The sequence below is a fragment of the Felis catus genome, chromosome X (assembly GCF_018350175.1).
Source record: "Felis catus isolate Fca126 chromosome X, F.catus_Fca126_mat1.0, whole genome shotgun sequence".
In the NCBI taxonomy this organism is placed as follows: domain Eukaryota; kingdom Metazoa; phylum Chordata; class Mammalia; order Carnivora; family Felidae; genus Felis; species Felis catus.
The window spans coordinates 55,020,790-55,045,332 of NC_058386.1; the positions used below are offsets into that span (position 1 = coordinate 55,020,790).

The following is a 24,543-nucleotide window of genomic DNA, read 5'->3' on the forward strand; positions in this document are numbered from 1 at the left end:
AACCACATGTCTAGCTTATATGTTGATTTTAGTTCAGTGAGCCCCTAGGAAGAGGATCCAGCCACACTATGCTGAATTTCTGACCTACAGAAACTGTGAGAGAATAAATGGATGTTGGTTTTAAGCTGCTAAATTTGTAGTCATCTGTTACAGCACCAACAGAAAACTAATACAATGCTTTGGGCCTCGATTTGTACATCTGTAAAATGCGGGCAAAATGCCTTCTCTTGCCTACTTTTTGAGGCTGTTATGAGAACAAAATGATGGATCCTAGAGGACTCTGCAGTTTCAAGTTATAAAACTGTTAGGCTATTCTCCAACAGAAAAAAAAAGTTCATCTGTTTTGAAGTAATTGGATTAAACCAATTGAGAGTTTAGAGCTGACATTTCTTAGAAGTTCTGAGGGTTTGGAGGGTTGCTTCTCCTCTCCTAGAGAAGCACTACAATATGGATGAAATCAGAAAACTTAGGTCCAAGTTTATTTTCTACTTGCATGTCCTTGGTCATGTTTTGTCACTTCTCTGAGCCTCAATAAAATGAGGGTAATCATCTCTGCCTAGATCATATGGTTGTCTGAGGCTTAACTGAAGCAATGACTGAAAACACGTGATGGAAACAAAATACCCAGATGGAAGGCCTATTAGTCATCCCCAATGTGTGCCCTGCTGCTGGAAGCAGATTTCTTGATTTGGGTAAACTAGTCACCCAAAGAAAGTAGAATTGAACTCTGAGCACCTATTTTCTGTTATTGTTTCTGGTACATGGCCTTAGACAAGTCCCTTCTCTATGGGTCTGATTTTGATTTTAAGAGTTTATATTATAGCCAGTTAATTGTCTTCAGCTAATACGTATCATAATCTGTAGAGTGGCAGATAGAGGATAAGTAGAACTTTTTCCCTTTTAATATTCCCCTTCTACTCTCAAGAAACTATCCCCTAAAAGCCCAACTCAGAGGAATTTACTGTATTAAATCATGCAAAGTAAGCCCCATTTAGGATATAGGAATTGATTCCCAAGTATGTGGTTTGAAACAATTGATTCTAAAATTTCATATTTTTAAAATTTAAAAATTGTCTAGCCAAGTTCAAGCTGGTTAACTAGAGTCATGGCGCTCCCAGTTCCTTGCAGTGCCCATTAATGTTGCTTTGTCATGACTGTGAGATTTTCTCTCAGACTAACCCTTATTATGTTAACTGAAGATGTTAAACTAGGGCCTGACAAAACCCTATAGAGTTATCCATGTTTTAATTAAATGTAAGCTGTAGCAAAACCCATAGCTTAGAATAACAGAACATCAAAACTTAAAAGTACCTTTGAGACTACCTTGTTTAAAGACAATTTGAGACCTGGAGAGAGCAAGGTACTTGCTGAGCATTACAGAGAGTCAGTGACAGAGGCAAATCTGGATCCCCCTACCAGGGATTCTGAAAGTAGGTCTTCCTACGGCCACATGTTGCCTTTCTACTGCCTTTAATGGTCAGAAATTTGAAAATCAAGTGATTTTTCAGTCTTTTCCCCCAGGCTGGTTTCACTGTTCTTTGAAGTGGAGAAATTTCATTCACATGTCATCAAAGTACAAGGCCACGTACAAAGTAGTGCAAGAAGCAGGCAGCTACGGACACAATCTTTTGTAAACACTCTCAACATACCAGAATGCTCTTATCCACCATTTTTGGTCTTTGCCTCACTAAAAAATCTCCTTCCTCAACCTTTTTTGGTCTCAAATGCCTTATATCAGTGTTTCTCAAACTTTAATGTACACTGAAATATCAAGATCTTATTAAAATAAAAGTTATGATTAGTTGTCTGTGGTAGTACTCAAGAATCTGCATTTCTAACAAGCTCCCAGGTAATGATGATGCTGAGGCTGATGATGAACCACATTTGTAGTAGAAATACTTATAGATGTTGTTTCCATCCGTCTCATTTCTAAAGCATGTTCTCCATTTACCATCAGGATTTCTTTACTCCTAAGGGGTAGTGTGAGGTAGTAGAAACTGTAAGACCTCTGTAGTTTCCAGTCCTGTATTTTTATCAATCCTTAGCTGTGTGATCTTGGACAAAGTCATTTCTCATTTCCTTGAACCTCAAGTTTCCTTATCCATAAAATGGGGTTATTGCCCATCCTGCAGTGATGTTGTAAGGCCTGAGGAAATGACAAGGGCTTGGTGCAAAGTAGACTATAGCTTGAGAATCTTGGTAATAAAAGATTCTGTGCCTGTATGTCCTTAGAATTGCAAAAGACAACACGAGCAGTGCATGGCAGCTACAGCATCATGTCTAATATGCTCAAAGATTGTTTCCATGAAAAAAATGCAGATAGAGGACATCAATACTAGAGAGTCTGCATATTTTATTGAAAGTCACATGAATGGGCCCAAGGACCTCCTTCTTTTGTCTGTCACATATGTATTTCACATAGGCAGTCTTTCTAGCATCTATTAATGTCCTTGGCATCAAGTGCTTCATGAAAATGAAGGTTTCTTCTTCATCAGAAACATCTTTTCAAGGTATCTTGCTTCCGTCTGAAATTTTTAAATGCTTCTGAAGCTTTTGGGGATTGTAATGTGTCAAGGCCATTTGCTTGCAGCTACGTTAAAACTAATATCATTGATCTATGTTCTTTTGAAAGCAATGTGTTTTCTGGCCACAGAGATACATCTTCTTCTACTCTATTCTAGTTATTACATAATCAAGGAAGTTCTAGAAAAGGGAAGAATCCTTTCCCACGAAACTAGTTATTTTATACTTATATGACACTGTTTCATTACTGAAATCAGATGCTGAATTTTACATCCACACCCTGTAGCTGGACAACCTCCCCACATTTTTTAAGCAAAAATTTCAACAACATTTCTTATTCTACACTACCTCTTAATTTTGCGATCACCACAGAAAACGTTGTAACAATTTTACCCCAAGGTAATAAGTACCATAGAGCCACAAATACCTTTTTTGATTCTTAAACTGTCTGTGTGGGTATCTCCAATCTCTTGGACTGAAAATACACATGCTACAGCCTTGGTAAAGTACATAGACACATACAAGGATCCTTTTTCCTTTGAAAAACAGCTAAGCCAAGGACTCAACAACTACCAACTAGAAAGTAAACCATTCATTTCACAAGGTTAAATTGAATGATCCTTTTAAAAACATTACAGAATGCATAAATGGAAGGTGAGGAGAAAGCCCAACTCAGAAATCTCTTTCGGCCCAGTTTTTGTTCCCCTGTAAACTAGACCTGCATCCCCAAATTCCCCTCAAATTCTGGCCTTCTAATATTTTATTAGGGATAAAAAGTCATAGAGTCATGCCAATTCCAGTAATGTAGCTTCTGTGTGACAAAGGGAAACCAGCATGGAGTCAGAAAGGCCTGGATTTCAAGCCACGGTCCTGTCATTTACTTTCTGTGTGAATTTGAGCCAGTTACTTTAGCCTCCTGGGCCATAAATCTTTTATCTGCAAAATGAGGAGAATAGCATCTCTGCATGATTGTTGTAAGGACAAAGGAGATTATGTATATAAAGCACTTAGAACTTAGTAGGTGCTTAATAAATGTTATTACTGTCAGTTCAAGATTTACAGTTCATCCACTGACAGTTTATCTAACCTTCTGGCCAAGGTATGTAGGTAATTTCCTATAGTTGTCACTCTTCAATTATCATCCCATTCCAATAGCCTCTTCTGAATGACTATTCACCCATTAAGCCTGAGCCAAGACAGTCTCATTCCATGATGGTGTGCCTCACCACAAAAGTTTTTGCTCTTTAAATAAGAGTGCAAAAGAGGAGGCTCTGAGGTTCATTTGGGGGCATTCTTTGGGTATAGACTAGGGCAGGGGCAGAGCTATCCAGTTACTGCTTCCTGACATCCAGCCATACTGGTGGTCCCAATTTTCTAGCTCAGGGTCTTGATCTATATATGTCCCAGAAAACACACAGCAATCTCATGGTCACATTTCTAGGACACCTATTCAACTGGGACTGCAGTGGCTTTCTCTGGTTCTCAATAATCTTTCAATATGTGGCCAAAATCTACACACCCGCTTGCTTTAATCATTCATCTAATGGGGGCAGAGCAAAGACGCCACAGCTCTGAGACCAGGGCTCAACAAGAACTTCCTGGGTGAGGCCAGTAGTCTCACAGAAAATTCCTTTGGGGGTGAGTAGCAGGTAGAATGATGGCTACTTGGCTTTCTTGCTACTGGTTCTTATTAACTTGGTCTTTGAGACTGGGTAGAGCTGAGAGAGTTTTATGTGGCTACTTGGGCATGTCTATTGGGAATGGCATCAAGTTTCCACTCAATAACTTCCACAAGGGCTCTCAGTGTGTTTAGCCTACATGTTACTAATTCACCAATAAACCATGTTGAGTTCAGTCTTGAAAGTGACTATCACCTTTCAGTAACACTGTTTCAAAGGCATCTCAGAGTCGGTTTGAGAATGTGTGTTTCTCTCTCTTCCCCTTCATCCATCTCCCTCTCCTTCCTTCTCTCCTTCCCCTCTTCCCACCCATGTCTATGCTTCTCTCTCAGTTCCATAGTCAGGGTCTTGCTAGAAGGGTCCAAGTAGGAAAATCCTTTCTGTCACACTTGGTCACATTATAAATTTACAGACTCTAAAGACAGGCTATGGTCCAGACACCTGCATGGGAACACAAGCAATGACACTTTCTCCAGCAGCCTCCCATCAACAAACAAGACTCAGAGATGTTTACTCAGGTTTTTGACTACTCAATAAACCAGTTGTGTTTTAGTACTTTTCCAATGACTGAGATGGCAAATGGAACACCAGGAGCTTATGTCTTAAAGTTTTCCACTTGATGAAAAATATGTGGGATTCAGTAAAGAGGGTAAAAACCAAACACTCAAAATGATGACCACTAAAGCCACCAATCATAAATCCTCTCATTAGACAAGTGTTGTAAAATGGATAGAAACTTGCACGGGAACCCAGGGACCTAGGATCTTGTTTAGGCCTGGCTAATAACTTGCATTGTTTCAGTTTCTCCAAAGGTAAATTAGGCAGTTAGAATAAATAATTTTGGAAGGCTCTTCCAATCATATACTTTATGGGTTGTAAATAGAATCTTTTATCTCAAGTGCTGTGGTTCTTAACCTTTATTGGGTCACAGGTCCATCTGAAATTCAGTAGAAAGCTATGGACCATCTCCCCAGGAAAGGCACATTGTCATGGAGTTCTGCATACCATTTCAGAAGCTTCGTGGAGTTTCTGAATCCACGGACACTGGGATAGGAGTTGTTTCTTGGAGGAGATAAAAGAGCTTGCTTATCTTCATAAGGCAAACATGAAGCAATAGTGCCAGCTGCCTAGACTCAATCCATCTTAACAATTTTTCCCAGTATTTGACCCAGGAATGGAACTCGTGCAGGACAAATACAGCCTGCATTTTTAAAAGAACTGTTTTTCAGCTTTTGTATCTTTCTTAATTGTTTGGAAATGAAGCTGTCAGGAAAAAAAAACAGGAAAAATAACTCAAACAAACCTAGGCTTCAACATGCAAAATATTCTTTGTAGATTTGTCCTATGTGGCTATATGTAAAAATAGGAAGGCCACTTTTTGAGTCCACATGAAAAGGTTGTGTTTGGCATCACTCATGCTGTCTGGCCCAATAGAAGCAGACAGGTTCTTGGTAATATACTGCAGTGCCAGAACTCCAACCTAGTACCAGCCTCCTTATCCTTAGTAAGAGACATGTTAATATTCTCCAATGTTCAGCAAACATTCCTTCTCTTCTACAATGGGCAATGGCCCCCAACTCAAGTAGCTTCTACTTTAGGGTAAGACCTCTGAGATCAGTCTTTAGTCCAAAATCTTTCAGAGTTCCATGGTCTTCTGAGGAGGCAGGAAATTCAGAGAAGAGCTGAAAACTAAGCTCCTTTCTTCAACTCAGGTCAGTAGATAGCTTGGTTTCTGCAGTCTGGCTTGAGGGTGTTCAGCCATTCACAGTCATATAGTAGCTCAACATAGATCTTCAGAGGGAATGAAGACAGAATACATAGGAGAAATAAACCTGTGTCTAAGACATGTGCCCCTTATTTTATAGCATCCTAGAGCCTGAAGGTGCAAGGCCAGGAAGAAGCTGCTCTCCTCAGCACAAAATGACTCAACACACAAGGGTTTGAAGAAGACCCTTCCAGAACCTGTGGAGGATCCTCTGAGACCAAGGATTTCAAAACCTAAAAAGGAAAGAAGAGAGTAGGTAATTAGCTAGAACTGGTCAAGTACTTACCAGCCACTGAGGAGTGACATCTCTCTTGTTGGGTAGCTAAACATATAATTGGTAGCTAATCTTCTGAGCAACAGAGGCTGGCTAGGAAAAGGCCCTTACAACTCAGATCCTTTGAGACAGGCCTAAGATGGTGCTATAATCAGGACTGGAAACTGTGTCCATTTGATCTCAACCCTTATTCCCCAAAAGTCCACAGGAGATGAAGCCTGATACCTCTGAGGTTACCCACCTATAGTAGCCATTGCATTTATGGTACTACAATAACTGAACTGATTTTCTGGGACTTCACCTCCATGAGGGCTGCTAAGGAAAAGCTTATCAACCCATGGACCACATAGGACTGGCAGTGATAAGAAGAAAAAGAAGGCTAGGAGACAAATGGAAAGTTCTTCTTCAGATACCCAGATTTCATTTATGTTTATATTGGTTAATGTCATGCCAGAAACATGATAGCCAATTAGAACTCCTTGGTAGAGAAAAAAAAATTCCATGATCTCTGTGACTCTTGTAACCTTACCAAGTTACTTATCCCCTCTGAACCTCAGTTCCTTTTTTAAAGTTTATTTATTTATTTTGAGAGAGAAAGAGAGAGCAGGGGAAGGGCTAAGAGAGAGACTCTCAAGTAGGTTCTGCACTGTCAGTAAGGAGACTGATGTGGGGCTCAAACTCATAAATCATGAGATCATGACCTGGGCTGAAATTAACAGTCAGATGCTTAACTGACTGAGCCACCCAGGCGCCCCTGAACCTCAGTTCCTTTATTGGCTGAGTTAAAATACATATTATTCTCCTTATTCTGGAATTTGATATGGATCAAATAAAATAATGGAAGTGAAAGTATTTTGCATAATGGAAGTGGAAGTATTTTGCATTAAACAAATATACAGGACTAAGGATAAAGGTTTTGGGGGTAGGATTTAAATAGTGATTTGTTCTAAAGCTGCCAAGTCTCTACATGATACTGAAGTGGACTCATGGTACTTGCTATAATACCAAAAGAGAGCTTACTGATTTTCTTATAGACCGAAAGAATGTCAGAGTTAGACAGTTCCAAACTTTTCATTGTACAGATTGGGAAATTGAGGCTAAGAGAATGAAATGTACTTGCCCCAAATGTAACAGTCTAGGATTTCTAATGAACTTTATCCAAAGGCAACTTGTAAAACCATGCTGTAGTTTGGTTGGAGGAGAAAGGAAGTAAAGAGGAAGGAGACTTAAAAACACAGGGAACCTCAGAATTAGAAGGCAGTAAATATAAGGGTCATGAACTGAGACAGGGAGGGAGCTCCTACCCTCTGGACCCTCAAGACTAAAGTCCTTAAAAGTTCAAATTCCATAAAGAAGGCTTATATTTAATAAGGTTTTGTAATCAGGGGTGAAGAATACATACCTGAGGCCTCAACTCTCATCTCCAGGAAGTCTTCCTTGAGAACTGTGGGTAAAGGAGGAAAAATATGTCACTAAGTCTCTAGAAATCAGAACCGGAAAGGCAAAGCAAGGGGATGGGTGACCCTTCCAGGCCAATGTCAAAGAGTCCATTTGAAAAATGGGAAGTAATCCATCCAAATGTTTCAAAGCATTTAGATCTATGCTTATAAGTTGGGATGCAGTTTTAGAAAGCCCAGTAACCTAAATACAAAGACATCTCTCAGGTGTCAGAATAATCCTTTTAGTGTTTAGGCAATGGGAGGCTAGGGGAGCCCAGAGAAACTGGCCCAAGACCAAAACCTGTATTCTGTGATTATCTCTCATAGGGATAAGGACAAGGTAGAATGGCAAATGCCATTCAAAACATTAATCACCCTTTGCCTTAAAGACCCAACCAACTTTCCCCAGCCCCATAATATGCTTAGATCCATACTAAGTTAGCCTTGTCTGGGAAGAGCTGGAGGGAAGAGACAATCCTAAAGAATGAAGGCCTATATAGTTTTGCCAGAACATCCCAGACAATAGATAGAATGATAATAGGGCTATTTCCATAGCATTGTTTTTCTGTCCTTTCCTAAGTCTATTTATACCTACTTCCTGAGTGATCTTACTTCCATTCATGGTTTAAATCACCACCAAATACTGAGAACCCACCAAGGGGCCACTATTCACATCGTAGTATATGTAAATGTCCCGTGAAGTTGCACAGTGGCTGTATTCAACAGTTCTACCCCTAAATCTCTGTGGGTTCAACCTCAACTAGTAGTCTAAGTTGCAGTTACCTACTGGACATTTCTTTTTTTTATTTTTTATTTAAATTCCAGTTAGCTAACACACAGTATAATAATAATTTCAGGTGTACAATACAGTAATTAAACATTTCCATAAAACACCTGGTGCTCATCACAAGTGTTTCCTTAATCCCCACAATGTATTTACAACATCCCCTACCCCCTTCTCTTCTGGTAACCACCAGTTTGTTCTCTATAATTAAGTCTGTTTCTTCATTTGTCTCTCTATCTCCAATCTCCCCCCTTTTCTTGTTTTCTTAAATTCCACATATTAGTGAAATCATATGGTAGTTGTGTTTCTCTGACTTATTTCTCTTATCGTAATACTCTCCAGCTCCAACTATGTTGTTGCAAATGCCAAGATTTAATTCCTTTATATAGGTGAGTAATATGCCATTCTATATATACCATCTCTTCATTATCTATTTATTCATCAGTTGAAGGACATTCGGGCTCTTTCCATAATTTGGCTATTGTTGATAATGCGGCCATAAACATTGGAGTGCATGTGCCGCTTCGAATCAGTATTTTTGTATCCTTTGGACAAATACCTAGTAGTGCATTTGCTGGATCATAGGGTAGTTCTATTCTTACCATTTGATGAACCTACATACTGTTTTCCAGAGTGGCTGTACCAGTTTGCATTCCCACCAAAATTGCATGAGGGTTCCCCTTTGTCCACATCTTCATCAACACCTGTTGTTTCTGGTGTTGTTGATTCAGACATGTGTGAGGTGATATCTCACTGTAGTTTTGATTTCCATTTGATGTTGAGTGATATTGAGCATATTTTTATGCATATGTTGACCATATGTATGTCTTCTTTGGAAGAGTGTCTATTCCTATCTTCTGCCCACTTTTTTAAATGTATTATTCATTTTTTGGGTGTTGAGTTTCATAAGTTTTTTAAAATATATTTTGGATACTAATTTTTATCAGATATGATATGTGCGAATATCTTCTCCCATTCACTAGGCTCTTTTTCAGTCTTTTAGCTTTGTTTATTGTTTCCTTCACCGTGTAGGTTTTTATTTTGATGAAGTCCCAAAAGTTTATTTTTTATTTCCCTTGCCTCAGGAGACATATCTAGTAAGAAGTTGCTATGGCTGATGCCAAAGGGGATACTGCCTGTGTTCTCCTCTAGGATTTTAATGGTTTCCTCTCTCACATTTAGGTCTTTGATACATTTTGAATTTATTTTTGTGTATGGTGTAAGAAAGTGGTCTAGTTTCACTATTTTGCATGTTGCTGTCCAGTTTCCCCAACAATGATTGTTGAAGAGACTGTCTTTTTCACATTGGAAATTCTTTCCTGTTTTATTGACCATATAGCTGTGGGTTCATTTCTGAGGTTTCTATTCTGATCCCTGATCCATTGATCTATGTGTCTATTTTTGTGCCAATACCATACTATCTTAATCACTACAGATTTGTAATATAACTTAAGCTCCAGAATTGTGATACTAGCAGATTTTCTTTTCTTTTTCTTTTTTTTTTTTTTTTTTTTTTTTTTTTTTAATTTTTTTTTTTCAACGTTTATTTATTTTTTGGGGGGGACAGAGAGAGACAGAGCATGAACGGGGGAGGGGCAGAGAGAGAGGGAGACACAGAATCGGAAACAGGCTCCAGGCTCCGAGCCATCAGCCCAGAGCCCGACGCGGGGCTCGAACTCCCGGACTGCGAGATCGTGACCTGGCTGAAGTCGGACGCTTAACCGACTGCGCCACCCAGGCGCCCCTTTCTTTTCTTTTTCAAGGTTGCTTTGGCCATTCAGGGTCTTTTGTGGTTCCATGCAAATTTTAGGATTGTTTGTTCTGGCTCTCTGAAAAATGCTGGTGGTATTTAGATAGGAATTGCATTAAATGTGTAGATTGCTTTGGTTGGTATAGACATTTTCACAATACTTGTTCTTCCAATCCATGGACATGGAATGTTTTTCCATTTCTTTGTGTCCTCAATTTCTTTCATCAGTGTTTTATAGTTTCAGAGTACAGACTGTTTACCTCTTTGGTTAAGTTTATTCCTATGTATTTTATGGTTTTTGGTGAAATTGTAAATGGGATTGATTCCTTGATTTCTCTCTCAGCTGCTTCATTATTGGTGCATATAAATTCAACAGATTTCTGTATGTTGAATTTGTATCCTGCATCTATATTGAATTTGTGTAGCAGTCTTTTGAGTTTTCTATACAGAGTATCATGTCATCTGCAAAGAGTGGAAGTTTGGCTTCTTCTTTGATGATGATTTTGTTGCCTTTTATTTCTTTTTGCTGTGTGCTTGCTGTGGGTAGAACTTCCAGTACTATGTTAAATAACGGTGAGAGTGGAATCCCTAATTCTTGACCACAGAGGAAAAGCTCTCAGTTTTTCCCCATAGAGGATGATATTAGCTGTGGGTTTCTTGTATGGCCTTTATTATGTTGAGATATGTTCCCTGTAACCCAACTTTTCTTGAGGGTTTTTAATGAATGATGTTGTACATTGTGAAATGCTTTCCTTGCATCTATTGAAAAAAATCATATAGTTCTTATTATTTATTTTAATAATGTGGTATACAGTATTGATTGAATTGTGAATATTGAACTACTTTTGAAGCCCAGGAATGAATCCTACTTGATTGTGGTGAATGATTCTTTTAATGTACTGTTAGATTTGGTTTGCTAGTATTTTATTGAGAATTTCTGCATCCATCTTCATCAAGGATAGTGGCCTGTACTTCTCTTTTAGTGGAGTCTTATTCTGGTTTTGGTATTCAGGTAATGTTGTGGTCCTATAGAATGACTTCCTAGGTTTTCCTTCTTTTTCTATTTTTTGGAACAGTTTGTGGAAAAATAGGTATTAATTCTTTCTTTAATGTTTGGTAGAATTTCTCCATGAAGCCATCTGGCCCTGGACTCTTGTTTGCTGGGAGATTTTTGATTACTGATTCAATGTCTTTGCTGATTATCAGTATGTCCAAGTTTTCTATTTCTTCCTGTTTCATTTTTGGTAGTTTATATGTTTCTAGGAATTTATCCATTTCTTCCAGTTTGTCCAATTTGTTGGCATATAGTTTTTCATAATATTCTAAGTGTTTGTATTTCTGTGGTGTTGGTTGTTATTTCTCCTCTATCATTTGTGATTTTATTTGTTTGTGTCTTTTCTCTTTCTTTTTGGTAAGCCTGGCTAGAGGCTTACCAATTTTATTAATTAATAAGAGGAGTTAAGATGGCAGAGTAGTATGAGGATCTTATGCTTGCCTCATCCCTTGAACATAGATAGGTAATTATCAAATCATTCTGAACACCCAGGAAATCCATCTGAGGACTGAGAGAACAAACTACACAACTAGAGGGAGAAAAGAGGCAATACTATGGAAGGTAGGAGGTTTGGAGATGTGATTTGGGGGCTAGAAAAGAATCGTGGGTGCTGCAGAGAGGAGGGAGCCCTGATCACAGAGAGAGGAGAAATAGACAAAGGGAGAGAGAGAGGACAAATGAAAGCAGTATGCAAGGGGGTTGCAGAAGAAAAACACTTCCCCAAAACCAGTGACTTGAGAATACAAGAGGAGCTGATTATAGCCAGTTTTTACAAGCAGCCAAGCTGATAGTCTGAAGTTTTAGAAGTCTGCACCATCATCAGGGTCAAGCCTGGTGGGTATAGTGTTGCTCCTGTGGAGAAGGAGACCAAAAGCCAGAAAGTAGTCAGTGTTCTCTGAGGATCTCCTGGGTTAAACTGAGAGAGAAAGTTCTTCTTCTTGGACTGCATTTGGAAGAGGTGGCACTGCCTCTCAAGGGACAAAAGAGCCAGCGGGCACCATTGAGCTGTCCCATTCATTAACATAAAGGCTGCTGAGAGCAGCTAACCTGGATGAGGGCTTTTTGTTGAACTTTACCATAAAATCCAACCCCCTGTGTGATCATGTGACTATTTTTCTGGGACAAACTGGTACCAGCAGAAAGCAGTGAGTCCCTCCTAGAGAATCAGTGTGGGTCCCTGCCACACCAAGTCCCTAAAATTTGCAGTTTTGAAACCCAGCTGTGCGCCTGAGATAAAACACAGCAGCACTGCACTGCTGGGTGGACAGAAGGCCAGTAAATAGGATGAAGGTAGGGATCTGATGGAAGCCTAGGACACAAGAGGGGAGATTGTTCACTCTTCTGTGAGGGCTTCCTGAAAAGAAGTGGAAGCAAAGTCACCTCGCTGGGAAAGAGTGGGCTAACACCATTTTACATCCATCATATGAGCAATGAGGGACATCAGCTAGTGGCATAGCCCACACAGCAGAGGCTTGAGCTGCTTATACCAAGTCCCGCCTCCCTGAGATCTGCAGGTGTCTTTTTTTACTAGGGAAAGTATGACTGAAAGCCAGGGCAGCAGTGAGCTCTTGCTCCAGAAGTGAACACGAACCCCCCCTCCCTTCGCCCCACGCTGTCCATGGCCTGGAGCTTTACAGAGTGTCTCTTGTGTGTGCTGCATGTTTTCTGTTGTGTTTTAGGTGCTCCATCCTTCAGGCCAGTCCCCTGCAGACATTTTCCTTGCCTACATTGGACAGTGTTTGGTCCCTGGTCTTAATGTGGTGAGGTTTAACTAGGTGTGCTCTGGTGTGCTTGTGAAATGAGACATGATGCTACTTCCAATAGAAATGAAGCCCTGCAGAATGCTCTGGTCAGGAAATGCAAACTGGACAGGGGTTTCTGGTGGTCTTCTAGGGAAGGGCCTCACCATGCTGTGCCTGATACAAGCTTGACCTAGAAGGGCAGTACCTCCAGAGCACAGGGGTGAGGGACCTGGTGTAAGCAGCCTAGGAAGCTAGTGTTGGTGCTATGGTGCTTATTGCAGGTGGCTCTGTGTTTATGCTGAGGGGTGTGAATGGGAGAAATGGCACCAGATATCTCCCTTGTCCTTGGAGAGGTGCCTCCATGCACACTGATTCTGAGGGAAGCACTCTGAGAGGAGCAAATAATCTTCCCCCATATGTCCCAGGTGTTTTTCAGATAGCTGTTTCCACACTATCAGACTTGGGGGTGTATACTGCCTTCTTTATAGGAGCAGCGCAGTGCCCCCCAGCCTCTATCACAGCAAAGTCCACTCTCCCTTAAAACTACATGCTTTAAGCCCCACTTGTTGCAAGAACTCAAAAAATTCAGCCATTTTCATTTTCCAAGCCAACAACCCTGGGGAAATGTTCTCCTTGTGCATTCTTCTGTGATCCTCTATCTCTTGCCCTTCTCTGTGAGCACTGATCCCTCCCCTGCACATACCAGTGATCCATTTCTCCCCTAAACGCCCTCTCCACACTTCCTACCTTCTTCAGTGTGGACTATTTCCTACCTTTATTTGTAGAGTTTGTTCTGTCAGTCTTCCTGTCTATTTCTGGGGGCATTTAGGATGATTTTTAGTTATCTAGTTGTGTTTGTGGGATGGGTGAGCCGCAGGTCCTCCTACTCTGCTCCTATCTTCCTCTCAACCCCCACTGGATATTTCTTTTTTGATATTCCACAGGGTCTTAAAATCACTGTGTCCAAAATTGAGGGGAGCAACACTTTCCCACAAAAGTTGTTCCTCCATGACTCATTATTGTTATCATACACTTAATTTTCTAGAATAGACTTTTACCCCCTTTTAATCCTTCTCCAATGCTCCATGTTTGAAAAATCAGCAAGGTCTCATTGTGTCTATCTCAAAACTGTCCATTTTATTCCATTGTATTGGCAATATCATAGGTTAAGGCCTCATTAACTGTTGCCATGATGATTATCCTCCTAATTAGTCTCTCTATCTCCAGTCTTTACTCTCGCATCTGTCTTTCTCAGTACTACTAGAATGATTTTTTTACAATTCAGTCATCTCAGACTATGCATTGTCATGTTTAAAAGTTTCATGACTCATCATAGAGTATAGTATAAAGACAAAAACCCTTTGTATGTCATATAAGGTCTTTAAAATCTGGCCCCAAAGTATCTTTCTGGCCTCACCTCCAAGTAAGTTTCCCTCTTCTCACCCCCACATTGTAGCCAAAGTGTAACACTAATGACTTACTGAACTTGTCTTGCATAAGCTGTCTGCCTTGCTGAACTATCTTCCCCTCCCTTCTCTTCTTGATGAACCACTTCTCACTGTCATTTGAGATTTAATTTTTTTATTGGTTATGGAAAGGAGATGAATGAGGAAGTGAGGTGATTCAAATGTCAGGCTACAGTCAGGGGTACAAATGGGAAGCAAAAAGGAGGATAAACAAAGGATAAACAGATGATTATTTTCATCAGAGATGAGAGAAGAGCTTTTCAACAATGTCTATAGATGGTACTGATGTAGATGTACTAATACAAATGGGGGTTACAAGGTGGGAACCTAAACAGAAGTGTTGTTTTTTCTATGTGGATACTAAATGGGAGGAAACTGTGGATACAGAGTATGTCTCTATGGCTCATGACACACTGGAGGATAGGTGTATCCATTTTGGTGTTGCCCACACCTCTGCCAAGATGGTATCTGGAGGTAAAGTACAGAATTAAATCTAGGTTCCAGAAGCCTAAACATAGGATAAGTAGAGTTGTTCTCTAGCCTGAAATGCCTGGTTTGGCTACAGCCCTCTCATGTTGTAAGTTGGTCCAGGAATTCCCTGAGCAGTAGCTGACATAGCTGACATAGCTCAGCCAGTAGTGACAGTACCTCAGACAATGTTTCCATACTTTCAACATCAGTTTGGCTATAATTTCCTTTTAGAAGCTGGACTGCCTTCAATATTCTACTGAACTTTGTTCATGCCTCTTACAAATTCTCTCTCATTGTCTCGGTTCCCTGTCCAAGGCTACCAATGAATTCTTTATATGTTTTGGTGTATTTCTACTCATCTTTTAAGCTCTAACTTAGGTATCACTTCCTCTAAAAAAGTTTTCCTTTAAAAAATGTTTTAATGTTATTTTTGAGAGTGAGAGAGGCAGAGTGTGAGTAGAAAAGGGGCAGAGAGAGAGGGAGACACAGAATCCAAAGCAGACTCCAGGCTCTGAGCTGTCAGCACAGAGCCCAACGTGGCACTTGAACCCAAGAACCTTGAGATAATGACCTGAGCCAAAGTTGGATGCTCAACCTGAGCCAAAGTTGGATGCCTAACCCACTGAATCATTCAAGTACCCTGTAAAAAAAAGCTTTCCTTTAAATTTTTTTTCAACGTTTTTTATTTATTTTTGGGACAGAGAGAGAGAGAGCATGAATGGGGGAGAGGCAGAGAGAAGGAGACACAGAATCGGAAGCAGGCTCCAGGCTCCGAGCCATCAGCCCAGAGCCTGATGCGGGGCTCGAACTCACGGACCGCGAGATCGTGACCTGGCTGAAGTCGGACGCTTAACCGACTGCGCCACCCAGGCGCCCCAAAAGCTTTCCTTTAGATGTACCCATTTCATTCTGTTAATTCTAGTTTACTTCATTACATTTCCTTGGTAGTTATTTCTCATATGGCTTATTCTAGGGAGGGAGGAAGAATCACCAAGGAAATAGGATGTGATCCTGCTCACAGGCAGGTGCTATATTAAGAGTCTCTCTGTCTCTGTCTCTCTCTCTCTCTTATTTTTTTTTCAAGAGGGACATTTGACTAAGCCTGTTTTAAAAACATCCTAGGTAAAAATTTTATTGTATTAGAGGAGAAATCTGGGACTGTAACATCATTTTTATCTGTTATGGTAGAGTAAATGGTAAATTATTGTCAAAGGAGAATTTGGTCTGGTCTAATGGCTGACTGCCAAGCAGAACTAGGGTGACTTGCTGTGCAGGGTCATGTACTGGTGATTTAGGTCTCACAGCATTGACTAGATAGTGTTAAGCATACCCCAGCTCCAGTGTTGGCACATTTTTCTTTTAACTGACCACCTAGAAAAGCTATACTCTTATCACCCATCAGGAAGCACAATTTCAAACTCTCTGATAAGCAACATGGAGCAAGCTCACAAAAGAGTCCCTAAAGGCTATGCAGCCATTTCTCTAGATGTTATAGCCTAAAGGGTCTCAGATGCCAGACTCTGGACAATCTGTATCAATATCTTATAAGTTTTAAAAACAAATTGGAAGGAAGGAAGGAAGGAAGGAAGGAAGGAAGGAAGGAAGGAAGGAAAAGAAAGAAAGAAAGAAAGAAAGAAAGAGGAAAGAAAGGAAGTAAAAGGAAAGGAAAGGAAGAAAAGAGAAGAAAGAGGAAAGATAAGAGAAGAGAAGAGAAAAAAGAAACATACTCAGGCCCCACTCCTGGAGATTCTGTTTCAGTGGGTCTGGAGTCGAAGGCAAATCTATTTGTTTTTTGTTCCCTCAATTTTTTCCAGGTGATTTATATCATACCACCTAATGTTTGCTTATTCTAAGGCTGCTTATGTTAGAGTGTTACATTATGTGTATTCCTATCAGCTGCTCTTTTAGAATATAATAGAGTCTAAATAAGTAAACAAAAAAAAGACTTACGTTGAGTGTAATATTTTTTGTAGTGTTACTTAGTATGTGAGTACTGTTTGTATATCTGCGTCTGAGAGAGAGAGAGAGAGAGAGAGAGAGAGAGAGAGAGAAGAGAAGAAAAGAAGAGGAGGAGGTGGAGGAGGAGGAGGAAGAAGAAATGGAAAACAGTGCCAGAGACTCAATGGCACAACAGATACAGAGATAGGCAAAGAAAGAGAGACATGGAGAAAGACAGAAAAAGAGTGAAATATACAGATAGGAGACAGAGAGACAAAGACAGAAACAGAGATATAAGTAGAAAAACACAAAGAGAGAAAGAGACTGAGAATGACAAAAACAGAGAGAAAGAAAGTGTGAGAGAGACAAATAGAGTAACAAAGAGAAACACAAATGTATATAGACAAAGACAAATATACAGGGTGAGAGATGAGAAGACAGAGAGAACTAGGAGAGAGAAAGGGACAGAGAGACAGAGACAGCTACAGAGAAACAGAAAAACAGAATGTAAGAGAGGAAATGAAATGCTCATGATCCATTAAATAAAAAGTAACTTGGTTCTTCTTCTGTCACTTATATGTCTTACCTTCCTGTTTTTCGGGAAGCTGTTTCAAAGAACCTGGTCCTGGAAGCCACCCTGCAAACAGAAGCCAATCAAGTCCCATGAGTTTCTCTGGAATACATATGAGAACCAATAGACAATGAGCAACACAAAAACTATAAACCAGATGGGCACCAATTGAAGGGTCTGCCTTAGCTTGCAAAGGACCTGGGTCTGAGAAGAAACCCAAGCATCAGAATGTGAAATGACTCAGAGACCGTAAGCTACTGCAAGGCTACGCCTAATGCCCTTTGCTTTCCCTTGGTTCAGAATGGTCTGAGTATGTTGATGGTTCAGGGTATTCTTGTGAGAAATAAGTGAAACAAGTCTTTGGTTTCAAAGTATAAATTTTTGCCATTTTTGTAAATACACTTAGCTACTTAATTAACATGGTAGAGTCTTTCTTTTTCCTATTTCCCCCATTTTACAATTATAGAAAACAAGAGACATGAGAAAAAGGAATACAGGAGGCAGTATATGAGAGGGATCCCAAGCACTGGCTGAAGAGAGACCAGTCAGGCTAACTGTGGCCATGAAAGGCTGATCTGTGAGAGCTGCTATGCTCCTACCTTAGCCACTCTATGCCTGGTTCCTTGGCTTCCAGTCCCACCTCAGGAAAAACTGCTAGAAATCAGCTCAGTTCCTACTTTGCAAGAGGTTCTCTGGAGAATCTGAGACATTTTGGAAGATTTTTAAAAATGTTTTATTTATTTTGAGATAGAAAGAGACAGAGCATGAGCAGGGGAGGGGCATAGAGACAGGAAGACACAGAATCCGAAGCAGGCTCCAGGCTCTGAGCTGTCAGCCCAGAGCCTGACATGGGGCTTGAACTCACAAACTGCGAGATCACGACCTGAGCCGAAGTCGGACGCCCAGCCAACTGAGCCACCCAGGCGCCCCCATTTTGGAAGATTTTTAAAAATCATACCCTTGATATAAAAAAAAAGCCTAAAGGCACAAGTACAATAAATAAATCTGTTCATTAAATTACTTTAAAAACCAGTAGCAATAACAAGAAAATACAAAAAAATTTCCAAAGGGAACATGAAAACAAGGTAATCTTATCACCCTACAGAGATCAGGGCAGTTTTAGTGAAATCTGTCAGCCTTGAGTGATGAGTGCAACACGCCAAACAGGGCTTGTCTGTGACATTTCCCTAGACTATTAAGTGAACTAAGCCCTGGGGTTGTAGACTGTATACTCTTCATAATCATAATGGTGATCCTGAAAGAACTCCTGATGGCCTAACATGACCTTTAGGTCAAGGATGAGGAACAACTCTACTTACACAGACGATGAGATTCCCCCTGCATTGCTAACCACAATATCTGGCTTTGGTTCTGGCTTTTGGGGAGTAGCTGCCCGGCACGGAGGATCTGGAGGCCTCACTGGAGGACGGACAATTGTTGGCTTTTCTCCTAGAGGCCGCACTTTGCTGAAACTGTCAGAGTCTCCTGAAAGAGAACACCACCAAGAACTTGAGTGGTTAGCCAACTGGAACACTATTCATGAACAGGCACCCAATATTAGAGTTATCTTGGCTACCTCCCTTGGCCCCCACTTACTTTTGGTCACTAACAACTATGCATTTGTTTTCCTTTCTTTCTATCTTTTTTTTTTTTTTTGGTTGGTTGATTTTTGTTTTGTTTTGTTTGTTTGTTTTTGTTTTGTTTTGCTTTTCATTCTTCCAGCAGCTTAATTCTTCAGAAAGTCTATGTTTGAAACCCAGCTCTAGAACTTCTATTTGTGTGACCTAGGGTATGTTACATCAATTTGATAATTCTTAGTTTCCTCATCTATATAATGAAGACCAATAATACTTTTACTTACAGAGATAAAAAAAAATTAATTAGGTACTAGGGTGCCAGGTGGCTCAGTCAGTTAAGCATCTGACTCTCGATTTCGGCTCAGGTTATGACCTCACAGTTCAGCTATGCACTGACAGTGCGGAGCCTGCTTGGGATTCTCTCTCTGCCTGTCCCCCACTCATATGCATGTGTTATTGCTCCTCTCTCTTTCTGTCTCAAAGTAAATAAACTTAAAAAAAATAAGCACTAATATATTTAGTACAGGCCTGGCACATAATAGGCACTTAGTCAATGTTTTATAATGAATTTGAATCTGTTTTGTAATTACCAAAACTCAGGTATTTTTTACTTAGACCTTGACTATGGTAGCAGTATTCCAACTTGCCTCCCTGCCTCTATGTCTCTGGTTTCCAGGTCAGTCAGTACAAAATAAATATACATAATTATTTATGAAATGGTTCTGGCAGGAGTTTCTGACATGGATGCACTTACACATTGTTGGTAACACTGTACACCAGGCTAATTCTGTCTATATAGCCATAATAAATTCTGGAAAACGTGGATGCAAAATCATACATAAGGCATAGTTTATACTTATTGATCCAGTTGATCCACGTTGGGGAATAAGCCCAAGGGAATTAACCCCTCCCCAAAATAGGAAAAACAATCAGAACAAAAACATGCTTCTTAATAGCAAATACTCGGACCCAGCACAAAGAATAAGCAAACCAATTTTTATAAGCACTTAACCAGTAAATATTACACATGAACTGACAAAGATTTGGGGCAGGTTAAAAAATACACATGCATTTAAAATAATATTAAGTAATGGGGCACCTGGGTGGCTCAGTTGGTTAAGCATCTGACTCTTGATTTCAGCTCAGATCATGATCTCATGGTTTGTGAGTTAGAGACCCATGTCAGGCTCTGAGTTGACAGTGCAGAACCTGTTTGGGATTCTCTTTCTCCTTCTCTCTCTGTTTTTCCTTCCCTATCTCTCTCTCTACCAAAAATAAATAAACTTTAAAAAATAATTTTAAAAATTAAAATTAAAATATTAAGTAAAAAAAAAAACATTAAAAGTACTTATGTCCTGCAGAACATTATAGGGAAATAGACACATGTGCAACTAAGGGTGTTATCATGGAGGAGCTAAGATGGCGTTAGAATAGGAGGACTCTAGGCTCATCTCATCCCTCAAACACAGCTAGATAACTATCAAATCATTCTAAATACCCCAGAAATCAACCTGAAGACTGACAGAGCAAACTCCACAACTAAAGGCAGAGAAGAAGCCACATTGAGGAAGGTAGAGGTGCAGAGACATGGTTTGTGAGAAAAAAATAGATGGCAGGTGCTGCAGAGGGGAAGGGGCATGGTCATGAAGAAAGGCAAGAGAGAGAGAGGAGAGCACAGGGGAATGCACAAGGAGAACATTTCCCCAAAGCCATTGACTGGGAAAATTAGAGGAGCTGATTTTCATGAGTTCTTGCAACTCGGGGGGGGGGAGGGTTAAATGTTGGTGTGCTTGGCTATGATACAGACATGAGTGTACTGCCCTAATTCTGGAGAGACGGCAGGCAAACAACCAAGGGGCAGATGGCATGGGAAAAGTGATCTGAAGAATGCTTGGGGCACACAGGGGGGGATTACTCCCTCTTCCTGGAGTACCTCCATGAGAGTCAGAGTTCAGCAAGATGCCTCTCTGAGGACAGAGGAGCTGGCTATCAACATTTCCCTCATCTGCCACTCAGTACAAACACAGGGCCAACTACAGATGGCACCTTGGCCCTACACTGGCTGCCTAACTTGCTTAAACCAGGTCCCACACTCTTGTGCTCTGGAACAACTGACCTTCTCAATCAAACCTGCCTCAATTCCAGCTTGGTAGGCCCTTTACCAAGAAGACCAGTGCAGACCCCTGCCCACACCATATTCCTAAAGCCTGGAGTTATAAAAGTCAGCAAGCTTGGCTGGGATAGAGCCCAGAAGGCACTGTGCTGCTCCTGGAAAGAAGGCAGTATACACCCCAGAGTCTGATAGTGTGGAAACAGCTATCTGAAAAGCACCTGGGACATATAGGGGAAGATTATTTGATCTTCTCAGAGTGCTTCCCTCAGACATTATGCATGGAGGTACCTCTACAAGGACAAGGGAGATAGCTGGTGCCATTTCTCCCTACTCACACTCCTCAACATAAACACAGAACCACCTGCAATAAGCACCATAGCACCAACACTAGCTTCCTAGCCTGCTTACACCAGGTCCCTCACCCCTGTGCTCTGGAGGTACTGTCCTTCTAGGTCTAGCTTGTATCACTGACAGCATAGTGGGCCCCTTCCCTAGAGGACCAGCAGAACCCCCTGTCCACATTGCATCTCCTGGCCAGAGCATTCTGCAGGGCTTCATTTCTATTGAAAGTAGCATCATGTCTCATTTCACAAAGAGACCAGAGCACACCTAGTTAAACCTCACTACATTAAGATCAGGGACCAAACACTGACCAATGTAGGCAAGGAGAATAGAGGACTGGCCTGAATGATGGAGCACTTAAAACACAACAGAAAACATTCAGCATATACCAGAGTCATTCCCTGATGCTTCAGACCATGGATAGCATATGACCTCTTCTTCCCAAAGCCATTACTCTCAGGAACAGAAAACATGACTGGATTGTCTAACACAGCAAAGAAGACAGACTTATAAAAAACTGTGAAGATGGAGGGATTTATCCCAAATGAAACAACAAGATAAGGTCAAAGCCACAGATCCAAGTGAAACAGATATAAGTAACATGCCTGATGGAAAATTTAAAGCAACAATCATAAGGATACTTGCTGAACTGGAGGAAAGAATAGGAGACTTCAGGGAGACCCTTACCACAGAGATAAAAGAGTTAAAAAATAATCAGTCAGAAATGAAAAATGCAACACTGACATTGGAAACATGCTTGTGCAATAAACACAAGCTAGAAGAAGTAGAGTAAAGAATAAGTAATATAAAGAACAAAATAATGGAAGATAATGAAGCTGAACAAAAGAGAGAAAGAAGACTTATGGAACTCAAGAATAGATTAAGGAACTCAGTGACTCCATCAAATGTAATAACATTTACATTATAAGAGTCACAGAAGAAGAAGAGAGAGAAGTGGGCAGAAAATGTATTTGAGGAAATCATAGCTTAAAACTCCCCTAATCTAGGAAACAAAACAAAAATCCAGATCCAGGAGGCACAGAGATGTCTCATCAAAATCAACAAAAGCTGGACAACACCAAGATATATTATAATTAAATTTGAAAAATAAAGTAATTAAAAAAATCTTAAAAGCATCAAGAGAAAAGAAGTTCCTAACTTTCAAGGGAAGACCCATAAGACTAGGTGAAGATTTCTAACAGAAACTTGGCAAGCCGGAAGGGAGTGGCATGATTCACTCAAAATGCTGAATGGGAACAACATGTAGCCATGAATACTCTATCCAGCAAGGCTATCACACACAATTGAAGGAGAATTAAATAGTTCCCCAGACAAACAAAAACTAAAGGAGTTTGTGACCACTAAATCAGCATTGCTAGTATTAAAGAGGACTCTTCAGGTGGAAAGTAAAGACCCAAAGTGACAAAGACAAGAAAGGAACAGAGAGTATCTCCAGAAACAACAATAAAACAAATAATGAAATCACACTAAATACATATCTATCAATAATTACTCTGAATGTAAATGGACCAAACATGCCAAGAAAAAAAACAGAGAGTGTAAGAATGAATTAAAAAAAAACCCAAGACCCATGTAAATGCTCCCTACAAGAGCCTCATTTTAGACCAAAAGACACCTAAGATTGAAAGTGAGGGGATGGAGAAAATTTTATCATGCAAATGGATGTTAAAAGAAAGCTGGAGTAGCAATACTTATGTTGGACAAAGTAGATGTTAAACCAAAGACTGAAGAAAGGCACTACATTATAATAAAGGGGATAATCCAACAAGAAGATCTAACGATTGTAAATATTTATGCTCCCAACATGGAACAGTCAGATATATAAAACAACAACAAAAAAGGAACTCGTTGATACTACTACAATAATAGTAGAGGACTTTAACACCCATACTTACATCAATGGACACATCATCTGAGCTGATAATCAACAAGGAAATAATGGCTTTGAATGACACCCTGGATCAGATGGATTTAACAGATATATTCAAAACATGCCATTCTAAAACAGCAGAATGCACATTCTTTGGAAGTGCATATGGGACATTATGCAGGTCATAGTTCAGGCTTCACCAAGTACCAAAAGATTGAGATCATATCATGCATATTTTCTGAACACAACGCTAGGAAACTTTAAGTCAACTATAAGAAAAATATTGGAAAGACCACATATACATGAGTGTTAAACAGCACTGTTTAACTTCAGCATATACATGAGTGTTAAACTAAACAATGAATGGATCAACCAGGAAATCAAAGAAGATATAAAAAATACATGGAAACAAATGAAAATAAAAACACAATGGCCCAAAACCTCTCTGATGCAGCAAAAGCAGTCCTAAGAAGGAAAGAGATAGCAATACAGGTCCACTTCAAGAGGCAAGAAAAATCTCAAATAAACAGCTTAACTTTACACCTAAAGGAATTAGAAAAAGAACAAGAAACAAAACCTATAGCAAACAGAAGGGAGTAAATAATAAAGGCTAAAGCAGAAATAAATGATATAGAATCAAAGAAACCTAATAGAACAGATCAATGAAAGCAGGAACTGGTTGTTTAAAAAAATATAATAAAATGAAAAACCTAGAGCCAGACTTACCAAAAAAGAAAGAGCCCAAATAAATAAAGTCACAAATTGGAGAGGAAAAACAACAACCAACACCACAGAAATACAATTGGAATATCATGAAAAAAATATATGTCAACAAATTGGACAACCTAGAAAAATGGATGAATTCCTAGAAATATAAACTATGAAAACTGAAACAGGAAGAAAACAGAAAACTTGAATAGAGTGATAAACCAGCAAAGAAACTGAATCAGTAATCAAAAAATCTCCCAAAAAACAAAAGCCCAGAGCCAGATGGCTTCACAGGTAAATTCTACCAAATATTTAATGAGGAGTTAATACCCATTCTTCTCAAACTATTCCAAAAAATAGAAAAGGAAGGTAAACTTCCAAATTCATTGTATGAGGCTAGCATCATCCTGATACCAAAACCAGATAAAGACTGCACCAAAAAAGAGTATAGGCCAA

The 24,543-nt window shown here is 39.9% G+C and overlaps 1 protein-coding gene across 6 annotated transcripts in view; it reads right to left on the reverse strand.

Moving 5' to 3' along the window:
- Nucleotides 1–2,336: 2,336 nt before the first annotated feature.
- The window catches only part of OPHN1 (oligophrenin 1), a 594,929-nt gene continuing 572,722 nt past the window's right edge, over nucleotides 2,337–24,543 (reverse strand). For 5 of the 6 annotated variants that reach the window (XM_023249184.2, XM_045051063.1, XM_023249185.2 and 2 more), the window contains 4 exons: nucleotides 18,776–18,941; nucleotides 17,472–17,522; nucleotides 7,644–7,685; nucleotides 2,337–6,200 (listed from right to left, as the gene is read on the reverse strand). In XM_023249184.2, coding sequence (XP_023104952.1) covers nucleotides 7,652–7,685; nucleotides 17,472–17,522; nucleotides 18,776–18,941 — 251 coding nt within the window. In that variant the 3' untranslated portion in view covers nucleotides 2,337–6,200; nucleotides 7,644–7,651. Of the gene's footprint in view, nucleotides 6,201–7,643; nucleotides 7,686–17,471; nucleotides 17,523–18,055; nucleotides 18,158–18,775; nucleotides 18,942–24,543 lie in introns of all 6 variants that reach the window. The other variant, XR_006593207.1, reaches the window with a different exon arrangement.